This window comes from Labeo rohita, chromosome 12, assembly GCF_022985175.1.
Source record: "Labeo rohita strain BAU-BD-2019 chromosome 12, IGBB_LRoh.1.0, whole genome shotgun sequence".
Classification (NCBI taxonomy): Eukaryota; Metazoa; Chordata; class Actinopteri; order Cypriniformes; family Cyprinidae; genus Labeo; species Labeo rohita.
Genome location: NC_066880.1, coordinates 15,942,269 through 15,957,892, shown reverse-complemented (window position 1 = coordinate 15,957,892; position 15,624 = coordinate 15,942,269). Strand labels below are relative to the sequence as shown.

General features: G+C 36.7%; 1 protein-coding gene across 1 annotated transcript in view; it reads right to left on the bottom strand.

Moving 5' to 3' along the window:
• The window catches only part of odad2 (outer dynein arm docking complex subunit 2), a 68,352-nt gene extending 53,123 nt beyond the window's left edge, over window positions 1-15,229 (bottom strand). Inside the window, 6 exon segments of the mRNA XM_051123731.1 lie at window positions 8,417-8,533; window positions 9,612-9,751; window positions 12,780-12,886; window positions 13,073-13,199; window positions 14,681-14,838; window positions 15,008-15,229. Coding sequence (XP_050979688.1) covers window positions 8,417-8,533; window positions 9,612-9,751; window positions 12,780-12,886; window positions 13,073-13,199; window positions 14,681-14,838; window positions 15,008-15,225 — 867 coding nt within the window. The 5' untranslated portion in view covers window positions 15,226-15,229.
• Between the last annotated feature and the right edge of the window lie 395 nt (window positions 15,230-15,624).

Below are 15,624 nucleotides of genomic sequence, written 5' to 3'. Positions count from 1 at the left end.
TGCTCATCAAGGCTGCATTTATTTAATCAAAAATACAGAAAAAAATTGTAATAGTTCAAAATGTTATTACAATATAAAATAATGGTTTTTATTTTTATATACTTCAAAATATGATTTATTCCTGTGATGGAAAGCTGAATTTTCAGCAGCTTATACTCCAGTCTTAACTGTCACACGATCCTTCAGAAATCATTCTAATATGCTGATTTATTATAAATTTTTTTTTGGAACCTGTGAAGTTTTTTTCAGGATTCTTTGATCAATAAAAGGTTTAAAAAAAACAGCATTTATTTAAAATAGAAAGGTTCTCTAACATTAAACACTACTGTTCAAAAGTTTGGGGTCAGTAAATTTTTATTCTTTCTTTTTTTGAAAGCAATTAATACTTTTATTCATCAAGGATGTGTTAAATTAATAAAAAAGTGATAGCATAGATTTACATTGTTAGGAAAGATCTATATTTTGAATAAATGCTGTTCTTGTTATTCATCAAAGAATCCTGAAAAAACAATCACAGGTTCCAAAAAAATATCTGGCAGTACAACTGTTTCCAACATTGATAATAAATCAGCATATTAGAATGATTTCTGAAGGATCATGCAACACTTAAAACTGGAGTAACAGCTGATGAAAATTCAGATTTGCATCACAGGAATAAATTATATTTTAAATTATATTAAAATAAAAACTATTATTTTATATTGTAATAACATTTTGCAGTATTAGTGTTTTGATCAAATAAATGCATCCTTGATGAGCATAAGAAATTTCTTTAAAAAAAACATTACAAACCTTACTGATCCCAAACTTTTGAGCGGCAGTGTATATATTTGTATCTCTATAAATGCCTTACATCCATGCATCCACACTGTAAAAAATAAAAAACACAATTTTGATGAGTCAGCTTAAAATAATTTGTAACCTGGCTGCCTTAAAATTTTAAGTTCAGTCAACTAAAATAAGTTTAGTCAACTTGAAATGTTAAGTTGGACTAAGTAACAACTTAGATATTTGTGTTTGCTAAACTTAACAGATGGGTAAGTAACCCAGCTGCCTTAAAATTTTAAGTTGATTCAACTCAAATATCTAAGTTGTCACTTAGTATAATTTAACATTTCAAGTTGAATAAACTTTTTTTTGAGTTGACTGAACTTAAAATTTTAAGGCAGCAAGGTTACAAATTATTTTAAGCTGACTCAACAAATTGTTTTTTACAGAATTTTCAGGTTACAAATTATTTTAAGCTGACTCAACAAATTGTTTTTTACAGTGCATGCTGAAAAAGCTCAGAAAGATCTTACTGACCCCAGACTTTTAAATGGTAGTGTATTCATATCAACATTCAAATAATAAAGTTCATTTGTACAGCGCTTTACATGATATAAATCGTTGCAAAGAAGAAGTATTAAAGTTTTAGTAGTAGCTTACACTCTTAAAAATAAAGGTTCTTTATTGGTGTCAACAGGTCTATGAAAAATCTTGAATATTCATGGAACCTTACAAATGCAGAAAATGTTTTTTATAGTCAAAAAATGTTCTTTAGATATTTAAAATGTTTTTTTTTAGGAACCATTCACTGAAAGGTTCTTTGAGGAACCAAAAATGGTTTTTATGGCATCACTGCAAAAACACCCTTTTTTTTAAAAGTGTATCAGTGGTGACTATGCATATTCTTCACTATTTAATGAATTAAAAGCATTTTAAATCATTAAATTCATTTAATAAATTAAAGGCATTCTTAGGCTTTTTCAGTTTGTCATTTTGAATATGGTTTTCATTGCATTACATTCGGTTATTGCTTTTCAAAGGACACAAAGAATTCTGCATTTGAATTTGCGATGTCTAGGTTTATTCCAAGGCACTATAAATAAGTATCATTTTGAAACAACCTTCGTGCTGAGAGTCTGTCTATGATGCTTTAAAATACTGCCTTCTTCGGAGGAAGCTTACTAGGTTTTGGACCAAAGCGACTCTTCCTGCCCCAGCCTGACAAAGCAGTAGAGTATGATATCTTTTCCCTGATGAACGTCACCTTCTGCTCAGCCCTGCTGGCTGTGCATGTTAGATTAAATGTGTCTGATCTGATAAAAGTATAAAAACGCATCGGTTCCTCACGCAGCTGATATGTTAGGAGATACAGCCTGTTATCTTTGGCAGAGAGCTGGTGTGCGCTGAGGATTTCTGGGCTGAATAATCACGGACCGGTGCTTGACTGATGGCTGAAGGACCAGAGCGTGTCTGAGACTTATTACAGCAAACTCAGGCTGCACTCCAGAGCCTATTCTCAGCTGAACTTTTCACGTTACAAGAGTCCCACAGTGCGACTAAAAGCATTATCTGCACTCAAATCAACATAACAGGTTTGTTCAGGTGGATAAACGTGTATTTGTAGAAGGTGATGAGAGTTTTGAGCAAAAAGGAGAAGTCTTATATGTAGCCTTGGAGAAATGTGTTTGGAAGACTTTAGAAAGACTCATGAAATCTAGAAAACAAGGAACCAATGCAAAAAATGGAGAACAAAGAGGGGTTTGATTTGTGTCTAAGCAGACTACTTTTACGGCTTTCTCTTTACGGCCTCTGTCCATCACCCGTCAGCTGCTAGCGCTCACGGTTGAGCTCCCGCCCGCTGGCATAATAAAACATGAAAGTCTGGTGGGCATTTTTACACACACAAACGCTTGCACGCTGAACCGCCTGCCTGGCATCATTGCTTCGAAGAATAATAAAGTCTTTCTCCTCACTGCCACCAATAATCGAACTCAACCTGCTAGCACATATCCAGCCTTGTTCAGAAACCAAACTCTAAAACCGCACTGAGAATATTCACCTCATTCTTTTTCTTTTCTTTTTTTAGCGATACATATTGTTTCAAAGCAGCTTTGCAGAAAATAGTGCCTTAATACCCACAGCGAGCAAGCCAAAGGCAACATGGCAAGGAAAAATCATTCTAGAAAATCACAGCAGAATTGCAACATCTGTTCAGTAGGTTAACCGTAGGCAATATGAACTTTGAAGTGGCATTTCCTGTCTCGATATAAAATATTGGCAACAATACTCGGACACCTTTCAGCAACGGCGAGTATGAGTGTGACTGTTATGTACCAAATAAACAGCCTGACGTGATTTACACAAGCAGGACGTGTTCCCGCAACAACATTCCTATTATTCAATCATTGCCTTAGGATTTAAGAGTGTTAGGGCTTTGATTAGTCGCTGCGGATGTTGTTCTAGGACCTACAAAGTATGTTGATCCAGACACAGCGTGTCAAATAAACAAGTAGACCATATAGCTCTACTTCAGCTTTTTCCTCGTACAGCTTTAGAATGATTGCACACTTAGACTGAACATTCATCAGAAGCAAGAGTTCTGGAAGGTGAGCAGAGCTACTGAGCACAGACTCATGGGAACTGCTCCTCAAGCGAGGAAGATGAAGCCTGTCCTGGACCTGACAGAGTTTAACTTGGACAACTCAGCTGAGAGTAAAGGTAAAATTCTGCAGCAAGCTTAGTTTGTGTCTGAAAACTGGCTCTGAATGCAGAATGAATAGATGAAAGGAACATTTTATACTTTTTGTCCTCAAGGTAACTGACGGGAGCTGCAGACAGAGGTTTTTTTAACACCGGCAGGGTAGCGCTAGACAATAGCCATTACTATATGGTAGAGCTGTAATCTTTCTGTCTGCCTTCACTTTCCATCTGCAAACTATATCGGCGAGAGATAACATCACCATCATTTAGCAACGAACATAAAGAGAAATCTGTCTCGATGATGGAGTTTCCGCTTATATTGCTCAAGGACAGAATTATGTCGGTTATAAAACCGCCAACGGTCGGCATAAAACATTAGCGTGGATCTGAGGACTTTGTTTTAAGAAAAGAAAAGTACAAGTTGGAGGAAACCTTTTGTCTGCATCAACAAAAAGGTATTTACTGAGCTCTGCTACCGATGAAGCTGAAGACAGATCTGGACAACATTGAGTCGGCCAAAAGAAAAAAAAACAAAAAACGTGCGTACACATACACGTTAAAGGAAAAGAAAACAGTCGTTTTTTAAGACGTGTATATTTAGAAATTACTTTTGATATAATTTGAAAGAACTAAATATTTGGTGCTAAAACAAAACATTTTTCCAACAAATACATTGTGTCAATGATGAAAAATAGGATTTCATTTCTCAAACAATTAACACACATTTCACCACATCTTGAGGCCATTATCAGAGCCCCAATTTGTTAATTTATCCTTTACGTAATTCAGAGGGGTCTGACTAACTGGCCTGTTCTCACATTCTTTCACACTGTGGTGATGTGAAAAATAGCACAGTGACAGAGAAGAGAACTCCCTCTCTCTCTAGCTCAGTCTCTTAATCTGTCTCTCTCTTGGTTATTGTGACAAGCAGACACTCTACGCACCGAGAGAAGTGTAGACATTAGGTTGTCCCCTCTTTCCCTTTGCTCTCTTCTCCTCAGCTGTGATTAATCTTAGGCTGCATACCTCACACCACAGGCTGAGGAGCGAGCGGGAGCGCACTGCTGTCAGCTGAAGGACAGCTCTGCTGTTTGTGTGTCTATGTTTGAAGTGTTGGCCTCTTTCCTTGAGTCTGTTTGCAAATATTTGGAATTCAAAATGAATCACTGAATCAGTAGTCTACATGTTCAATATGTGTTCTTTTTTCAGTTGTTATCAGTATTATTATAATATTGCATTTTTTATTAGACAAATTAGTGCACATGTAGATTAGAAAGAAAGGAGCTACAACTCCATACAATGCGTCAAAGCACAACCCTCATGCCGACTGCAAATTTTCAGACTTTTAAAAGTAAAAATGAAAACATTAAATCGATTCATGTACACTTTCTTTCAAAAATTTGGGGTTGGTAAGATTTTTTTGAACATCTCTTGTGCTCACCAAATTTATTGGCCTCAAAATACTATAAAAGGGCAATTCCAATGTTATGGATGTGACATATAAATGCTTACAGAATGTATGTGTAACCAATATACTGAACCATCTATTTATATTTTAATAAACCCTTGTTGATAGTGTCTAAACAGCAGAAAAATACTCTATGCACAAGTTTTCTATGTTAAAAAAGGGAAATAATCATGCGTTATGACAAAAAAAGGACACCGTTTTTGATACTTTGTAGTATTTCTGTGAATTAAAATGCACAAACCAGACACAATAATACCCAACAAACAGAAAACCGATAGCTCTTTACAGAACATATAATTGTTACTTTATTTTAATTTTGATGAGTCTATTTATGAGGAATATGTACTGTTATGGATGTGACAAGCCTGAAAATAGCACTTACCAGACTATAGAAAATCATGCACTAAAAAAAAATGCTTTAAAAATTTTGAGAGACCTCACATGGATATTTGAACCGCCAAATGTTGACATCTGTGCTACCAGTATAGTAAAAAACTTCAAGAATATCATGAAATATGTGACCCTGGACCACAAAATCAGTCATAAGTAGCACTGGTATATTTGTAGCAATAGCCAACAATATATTACATGGGTCAAAAAAAAATCATTTGGGAGCCAAATGCAGAAAACTTCTACCACCTGGATGCGACAGTCGTCGTGCCGTGTCACGTCGCGTCACGTCGCACCACAACAGCTAAAGTCTGTCTACAGTGGATGCGACAAAGCGACCGTTGCAAATCATTTGAACGTTGTGTAAGCACGTCATGAATAGAATGCGATAGCAGTTTACTGTTGGGGATTTGTCGTGTTGTGCCGTGTCACTCGCGTCCGGTGTAGACACTGTGTTGGTGGACTTTGCTATCTTAGGTACTACCAAAAGTCCAGAGTTTTGCAACCTTAGGGAGAGTGATAGAAGACTAGTTAGGTACACAGGAGCTAAACCATTAAGGGCCTTATAGGTAAGAAGTAATATTTTGTAACTGATGCAGAACCTAATAGGTAGCCAGTGCAGAGACTGTAAAATTGGGGTAATATGATCAGATTTTCTTGACCTGGTAAGGACTCTAACAGCTGCATTTTGGACAACCTGTAGCTTGTTTATTGAAGATGCAGGACAACCATCTAGTAGTGCATTACAATTGTCCAGTCTAGAGGTCATGACTGCATGATTTTGCTTTTCTGCATCAGAAACAGGTAACATAGTTTGTAGCTTGGCAATGTTTCTAAGATGGAAGAATGCTGTTTTGTGACAAGAGAAATATGTTTTTTAAGAGACAAATCGCTGTCTAATACAACACCCAGATTTTTGACTGTAGAGGAAGTAACTGTACATCTGTCTAATTGCAAATTGTAATCCAAGAGATTCTATGCACGGTCTTTTGGTTCAATAAGTAAAATCTCTGTCTTATTATTTAATAGGAGAAAATTATTGGTCATCCAATCTTTTACATTTTTAACACACTCTGTTAACTTCGACAATTTAAAAGTTTCAAAATCAGACTCTTTTTACGTTGAGTTCATTCTGAGGTCAAATACGGACTTAAAATCATAAAAAGAAATAGTTAATATTAATACAAGAAGTATTCAGGTGTAACCCACTTCGTTAATCGTTAACATTTTCATTAGTAGTATTTGATTACACATTTTTTCTCAGTAACTGTAACAGATTATAGTTACATTTATTTTATATTTAAATTACGTAATGATTTTGCATGTAACTAGTTACTCCCCAATACTGGTAGGCTGTGTGTATGCAGGTAAAGTCGAATATACTTATTTTCCAAAAATATATAAAAATAAAGTTATTTTAAATTGTAATATGTGACTCTGGACCACAAAACCATAAGAGTCAATTTAGATTTGATTTGTTAGGATAGGACAATATTTGGCCAAGATACAACTATTTGAAAATCTGGAATCTGAAGGTGCAAAAAAATCTAATTATTGAGAAAATTACCTTTAAAGTTGTCCAAATTAGGTTTTTAGCAATGCATATTACTAATTGAAAATTAACTTTTGATATATTTTCGGTAGGACATTTATAAAATACTTTCATGGAACATTTACTTAATATCCTAATGATTTTTGGCATAAAAGAAAAACTCTGGAATAGCCTTTCTGATAATGTTCAGATTTCGGACACACTCTCTGTTTAAATCTATATTAAAGACGCATCTCTTTAGCCAAGCAATCAAATAGTGCATCTCATAAACTTGCACTGCAGTTATATCTGATCATATGCGTATTATTATTCTTTAGCTTGGGTTAAACAAATCATTTTTGCTCGGTTCAACAGCAGCCATGCTAATTATGTCCCCATTTGTTCCTCTGTTTCTGCCACGGGATTGACATCCTGTGGTAACTAGGAATTACGCAAGCTTCAGTCTGGATCCAGAACACCAAAGAAGAGATGATGTCAACCCCTCAGAGGACCTCAGATGATGCCAACCCGGAAACAACATACATACTGTTAATACTGTTCATTATCTGTTTGATTTTGTCATTAACTGACTTTTACCATTCATCTCTGCCATATGTACGTCAACTTGACATAGTCACCACTAGTAAGCCACTACTAAATATATTGTAGAAACTTTAATTTTCTGTAAAGCTGCTTTGCAACGATTTGCATTGTGACAAGTCCTATACAAATAAACTTGCATTTAATTGAATTTAATTAAAAATTCAGTAAACATTACAGAAACGGACCTCAGATCTTTGAAAGGTAGTGTACCTTTTAATAACAACTAAATCAAAACAAAGCTGTTCGGGTACTTGCAGTCTTCTGTTAGCTTGCGCCCATCCACATCAAATTTGCTAATTGCTAATTTACAAATTTAAAACAGTTTAACACAACATTCTACTAGGAGCAATGAACTATCAATAACATCCACTCGTTTTCACTAATAGCAGACTTCTATCGGGCTGCACATGTCTGTCAAGAGTATGGCATACTCGCATGATGATGTCATCTGTCTCTGATGCCTGAACTTGCAGGCTCTCCAGACCACCGCTATTGAGCTCCAAGCTTTTTCAATACTCACAAAAATCATCAGCTTTTCAAACACTCTTAAGTAGATAAAGAAACCTATCTAGCATCTGAGATGTGAAATTAATGAACGCTAATGTCTTTTTTTAACATCAGGAGATGGATTATATAAGTTCGTCACAATTGTGTTGTCAAATTTTGGATGATTAGTGCATAACTATGAATTATGTAATTCACATGTTAGGATTGCCCAGAGCATGGTTAGGATATCCAAAGTCCTGTGGTGTGCAGCAGACACTATAATGAAACCACTGTCATGTGTCCAGAAATTGCCATCTGGAGCATTTTAAGCACAAACGCAGTGGAAGAGGATAACTAAAACGATCAGAGAAATAGAAACCTAACAATGCCAATCATTATGTAGAAAACCAACAACTGAGGAAATGAGGCATGACTAATATATGCTGTATTTCTGTGGTGTTAAGCAATACCTGTTCATCAGCAGCCGCAGCAAAATGGGGAGACTTGTTTTTCAGCAGAGTGATAATGTCTTTGTAGACTTCACTTTTTCTCATATAGAAGTATTCACCTTCTTCTCCATTGATTTTCTGGAAAATCAAATCATTATGTAAGTTTAAACAGAGATTGACAACATTTCCAATTGCGTATCTGTATTTCTGGCTGAGATTAACGTCGGGTTAAAATAGAGAAAAGGTTCAACACTTACTAAACACACACACACATAAAAATCCCATTAGCTTCACACACATGCGCAGACATTACTATACTTTCAACTTTTAATCTCTGAAGTTTAGAGGTGAACTGTTCTGATTAAATATCTAATCTACAATTAGCATCACTGTCATTTGCAGTAGATTCAAACCGACCTCAAATGTACAATGAACAGGTGAGTGTCAGAAAGCACTGAACAGAACACAGACAAGGATAAGAGACTCCAAAAAGAACAGACATTTAGAGAAAGACGAGGGAGGGAGGGAGAAATTAGATTGAAGAAAGAAACACAAAGATAAAAATAGACAGATATGTACTTGATTAAGCGGCTCTCTGAATGAAAAATACTGTGGTGTGTGAAATGTTGCTTTTGATTAATTGCACACGTTTAGTTCTGCGGGGCGGCTCAAAACGCTGAACACAGCTAGAGAAGCAGATCTGGAACAGAATCATAAAACTGTCATGTCTAAACTTTTCAGTTTTCACTTACCTCATGTTTTGGAAAAGTGTCTGTATACCATACCTTTCAAACACATTAGGAGCACATTGTGTATGTTCAAATTGTCTACCAGAATTTGTTCTCTTGACAGCCTGACACGTTTCAGATTCAGAAAACTCATATTGCATCATTCAGCGTTCCGATGGGATGCATTAATTTCCATCTGCTAGGTGTTCAGGTCAGGCTTGTTGGGATATGTCTTGTTTAGATTATCAACCATGGCTGTAATTGGTTTCATGATAAAAATACAATATATAATCAACTGCGGGAACGTCCACACTTTCAAAAGTGATTACTAATGGCAGATGATATGTTATGTAGCTGAATTCAATCATTTTTGACACCACTGTAGCAGAATTGTGTTTTACTTTGACATTCGAGAGAATTGTGTTCGTAGAGCAATCTAAAACTGACATACCAAATGACTGTTATTACTTTCTTGACAGCTTTCTCACCTCATCGAGGAAAACTCCGCTTGTGTTGCAAGTGATGAACAGCGTGGGCTCTGTGTCACAGGTCTCAATTATAAGGGAGCAGATCTCCCCATCCATCTGCCTCCACGGTGGAGAGCGACAACCATTGGAAAACACGTAATCTGTGGAGGCAAGATTCATGCTTTAGAGATTTGTGTATTTTGTTACATGTATGTGTCAAATGTTAAGTTAGTGCACCGTTGTCACCTCTCAACAGTAAATATTTGCAATAAAACTTCAGTTTTGGAAAGTTCATACAGTGTTTGCTCCCACAGGGGCAGATGGACACTCTCTCCCAGTAGCCTTGCCAGTAAAGATGACTGATTGTTCTTCAAGACTGAGCTTCTGCAGACATAACCCCAAGATAAATCACCCTCGCCAAATACCCCCGCCGATACTCCACATGCTCCAAACCGCCCTGCGCATCCTCGTGGCGTCCCCCCCTTTATTTGCATAGAAGCTTCCAATTTCTACTCGGTATACGGGGACACATTTTTCGAAAGAAGCCACATCCATCATTCAAAATTTGCAGGCCGCACTCCTCTTTCCAAATACAGTTGATTGTTATGGCACAGCAAATCTGCCCGTTCTCCTCAGGGAGAAAGGAAGAATTGATGACTCTCTTTGTAAACTGAAATCTGACATATGTAATGGTTTCCATGTTGCAGAGACTAGAATATAGACATGTTATATTTAAAGGATATCCAGAATTGCCACTAATGGTGATGGCTTGAAGAGTGAGTGTGAGGCAGAGAGAAAAACCTTTTTGACTTTTAAAAGAATTTATCTTAAGCCAATAAGCACTAAAATGATCACAATTACTACATTTTGTGAGGAAAAGTACCCTGGAAAAGTGTTTTATTCTTAAAGGTTTGGCCATATTAGTGTAAATTCGCAGGCAAAAAAGGGCTTTGTATATTGTCAACAGCCATAGCAATGCAAAACAAGCAGCTTTCTGTTGGTCAACGTGGTGAATCCGTTAAAAACCTGCTTTGGAAAATCTTTCAACCTCACGCAGAATTCCAAGCTGCACTGATTCCTATTAAAATTAGAGCTGAGAAAGACAAGACGATGGCAGAAGAGTTTTTAAAACGAAATGCAAAAGCGTCTGTTTTAAAAATATTTTGGATTTTGAGAAGCCTGTTGACTTCTGCCAATTATCTAAGGTGATATTGAAATTTTTTTAAACATTCATTTCATATTTATTTGGTTCCTCAGTGTTCGTTGATTTGTATTTATTTAAATGTGTATGCCGTGCCTCCAAGCTTTGTTGTGTGTTGTGTTGTTGCTAATAAACGTTCTGCGTTTCTTATTTATTTGGTTCCACAGTGTTTACTGATTTTCAGCTTTACATACCTGTTTAAAACTTTGTGTAAGTTATTTATTTTAAATTAGGCACATAACAGTCTGTTTTTATTAGTTTTTTTAATAAAAGTTCGTTAACGTTAGGTTAATGCTGTTAATTTAAAAGTGAAACTATTTAAAAGCAAAGGAAAGTGAAGAAAAGAGGGAAATCTCTAACTAAAAACTAACAACTGCTTGACGTCAAATTGCAGCTAATTTGAACGGAACGTGAAAGTAAAATGTGCACGATTTATTTTTGCCATTTTGCATTTTTATTACAATAGGACAGTTTTGAGTAGACAGGAAGCAATGTGGGAGAGAGAGAGGAGGTGGGATCTGGAAAGGTCCTCAAGGCCGAGATTCAAACTCAGGACCCCCGTAGTGCAACAGTGTTATATACTGGCACCAACGAAATTAAGTAATTTCTATAGGAATCTGCACAATTCAAAATTTCACTTGAGGGCAAAAGGTTTCCCCATGAATATTTCACATTGGGTTCAAGTTGGTCACACAAATTCGCTGAACTGACGAATAGAAAGCTGATTGGTTTGAAATTGACTTCAAAGTTCGCTATATTAATGACAATGAACAATGGAAAATTTCCACAGAAAGGTATATTTCTAAAAATAGTTCTCTATATTTAAGAATAGCAGAGAATAGTACCTGATGAACGATAAAAAACACTGGCAGCCAATCAGAATAAGTCCTGCTGTCACTAGCTCGAGAATTTAAAGTGGGAAATGAGCATGTGCTTGGAATATACATGGTTTGGATGCTAATATAATTATCTTTATAGTTATTGTTCTTGGTGTGAACTGGCCTTTATACAGTCTTCTGGTACTATCATTAAAATAATGCATCTTTACCTAAAGCTCTGCTTTAATTACTTGTTTGAGTACCTCACGTGATACCTAGAAGACTCTTAAAGTTTTCATAATCATTACCTGATTCCTCTAAAGCCTTGAGAAACACTGTTTGCTGAATTCTGATATCAGTTGGTTTTGATTTCCTTCATGGCAGACTGTTTGTTTTACATCAGCATGGAGGTTGGCCCAGCGCACCTGCATGGGCTTCGACTCTGAAAGTGGGACTGCGAGCATTTCACTGGGGAAGGCTGTCACCTCAATTGTCTCTACAGATCCATCTTTTGAGTTATCTGACACCAACCTCTCTTGATTCAATTTCTTGTTAGCCTGCGGGAACTGTGATGGTTCAGTGGCCACATTTAACTCCGCACCACTGTTCCTGTCGCAGCTCTGCACATCATCACTAACAGCCACATTAGTGGCATTCATCTCATTTTGTAAGAGTAGGTCTGCCTAATGTGTACGTAATTGACACACACATACAATTGTATTACTCTGAATGAATAAAATAGACAAAAGTACTAATACTAGTGCAATTTGTCTTTAATTGGAAAGAAAAATGGCATAAGTCTTGTTTATGAGGGTTTTGAAAATTCATGATCAGAACAAGAAAAATGGTGTAAAAAAGTTGTGTGTCAATCATGCATCTGCAACCATGCCTGACAGTCAAATGTGAGAAGTTATCTCCATTTTTCCCAGTGACTAAATTACTGTACAAATTTTGTCCAATTGAACAAGTCACATTCATGCCGGAAAACTATAATCGCTCGCTCCCAGCATCAACTCAGAGAGAGAACGAGGGAGTGAGGGAGAAATATGTAAGAGAGAAACAAGATTAATCAGATTGAGGGTGAAAATAAGTCTGGAAGTGAGTGAGTGACAGAAAGAGATAAAGTGAGCAGAAGTGATGGAGAGGGGGAAAAGTAAGGATAATGCAAACCTGATGTGTAGCGCACAGACTTCAGCACCCGGTTTTCTCCTGTTCCACAGAATCTCTTCAACAGATCTACCTCTGTATCAACAGCTGCTGGGCTTAGCCTGCCCTCTCTGGGCAAAAAACAAATACAGCTCACTAACAAGTAACAGTAATATAGCTATAAAAACATCCACAAACTCTGAAGTACTGTATCTTTTTTTCAGTATCTTCATTTTAAATATATATGAAAAGATATTAAAGCATGGCTCACTGCTTTTATTGAAGGCAGTGTATATGCATACAGAAAGAGTGTTTACCCCATGACTGGTCTGACAGCAATGCTTAACAGCTTCTCATCCAGCTGATGCAGGATGTTGAATAGCTTGTCTTCGTGTATTGTGGGAGGAACAGGCCCAAAGATCTTCTTCAGTGGCTCCCTGTTAACTGTTGGCCATTAACACATATTATTCACACCTGCTTGTCATACAAAAACAGTTTCACTCATCTTTGTTTCTCTCTTAGCCCCATTGCAGGTTTTATTCCTGCAAGACTTTTGGAACCAGGGCGATAGGTGTCAGTATAGAGTCCAAAAACACTGGTACTATTGGGACAAACAAGAGCCCATTAAACTTTAGCCAAAACTTACCAAGTACACATTTAAATGTTAGCCAAAAGCTGTAGGAAGCATGCCTGGAATTAATCTTTAGATGGAAAATTTGCTCTAAAAAAGCCAGAGAACACTAGTGAAAAGCTTCTATTTCACATTAATATAATTAATGCTGACTTTATTACAAGTTATAGTATCAATTAAAATGAATTGGAAAAAAATAACAGTGTATATTTATTCCTGTTCTAGTCAAGCTGCGCAAAACCACTGGTTTGTGTAAAACCTGATGATCATGTTATCCAGCCTGATCGATCCAAAGAGCATCTTGTGAATCAGTGGAAGAGCATCTGAGCATCATTTCAGACAAATTAGTACTTAAAAGGATAGTTCACCCAAAAATGAAAATTCTGTCATTAATTACTCACCCTCACGTCGTTCCAAACATGTAAGATCTTCGTTCACCTCCAAAACTCAAATTTAGACATTTTAATAAAATCTGAGAGCTCTCTGACCCTGCATAGACAGCAAACCAACTGTCAGGTTCAAGGCCCAGAAAAGTAGTAAGGACATTGTTAAAATAGTCCATGGGACATTAGTGGTACAGCTCTAATGTTACGAAGCTACAAAAATACTTCTTGTGTACAAAGAATACAAAAATAATGACTTTATTGAACTTCTTCTCTATGTGTCAGTTGTAGTTGTTCTGGCGTAGCAATCAGCTCAAACAGTCTTCGGCAAAAACAACCTTACTTTTTCGAACCAGAATATACAGATGAATGTTGCACATCAGAACGCCGGCTCCTGCGTCAACAACACCACATGTATGCGTCATGGTACTCTTGTGAATGCACGTCAAAGACTGACACAGAAGAACGTTGTTATTTTTGTTTTCTTTGTGCACAAAAAGTACTATCGAAGCTTCATAACATTACGGTTTAAGCACTGATGACTTAAAATGACATGGACTATTTTAATTCAATTCAGTTCAATTCAAGTTTATTTGTATAGCGCTTTTCACAATACAAATCACTGCAAAGCAGCTTTACAGAAAATTAAAGTTTCTACAATATACTTAGTAGCATCTTATTTTAACAATGTCCTTACTACTGTACCTTTCTGGGCCTTGAATGTGTCAGTTGCATTGCTGTGCACGATAAGAATGCTCTCGCATTTCATCAAAAATAGCTTAATTTCTGTTCCTAAGATGAACGAAGGTCTTAGGGGTTTGGAACGGCGTGAGTGTAATTAATGACAAAATTTTTAGTTTTGGGTAAACTATCCTTTTAAAGCAATACTGGATGTTCTGCGTGCAGCTCACCTTCCAAACAGGCTTGGACCTCCTTCATCTTTTTATCTTTGCTTAGTTGTAAAAGGTTAGAGAGGTGGCAAAATGAGTGCACTGTGATGTCAGGTGGACTCAGCTGGAGAAGGGGACGTCCCTTATCATCACATTCCAGGGACACAGCTAATTCTCCTCTGAAAAAGAGAAGGCAAAGGTTGAGTTGAAAAATCTGAAAAGATCTGAAAACCTGCAGTATAAATCAGTAGTTATCTACACAAGAAAATTCAATTAGATGTAATCTTATTTCTCTAAAGCCTCTCTCTCATGCCTAAATCTAACATCATCTCCGGTTGCTGGTATTACCTGGTGTCATATATATCTGTTGTGAAATCAGCCGCTTCTAGAGATGTTTTCCATTGTAAAGGCTCGCTGAATTGAATCCTGGCCTCCTGTGGGTATCTGTCGTCGATCTCCTCCGTGAAGAGCAGGATTTCATTCAGTATGTCATTATTTAAAGGGCTGATCTCTAGTTTATCTCCATCAGAACTCCACTGAATTGCCCTAGAGAGTGTCACCCCCATGACGGACACCAGTCTAACCTAACATTAACAAAGAGTTAAAACAATATAGTTAATACTATTAACACAGCACGAGAAGGTTGAAGCTATTTCAAACATATAACGGATTATTATGATTTAACTTTAACTTTTAACCCTCTCGAAAGAGTCAATATAAGACAGTTTTTTACTCACCAACAAATGACTAAACGGGTCCGTTTAATGTATAGTATCGTTTTCTTCTTCAAATGCGTCGTCTTGCTATCTTGCTAACTTTTCGCTGTTCCCTTCAGTTACTAAGTAAACAGAAACGAACTACAAGCCGGCTCCGGTTGCTAAGATACGGTTAAACAACGTAGAGCGGAGAGGGTCAAAAAATGGTAGTGTATGAAAAGCGTTTGTTTCTACATAAGTTCCTCTTTC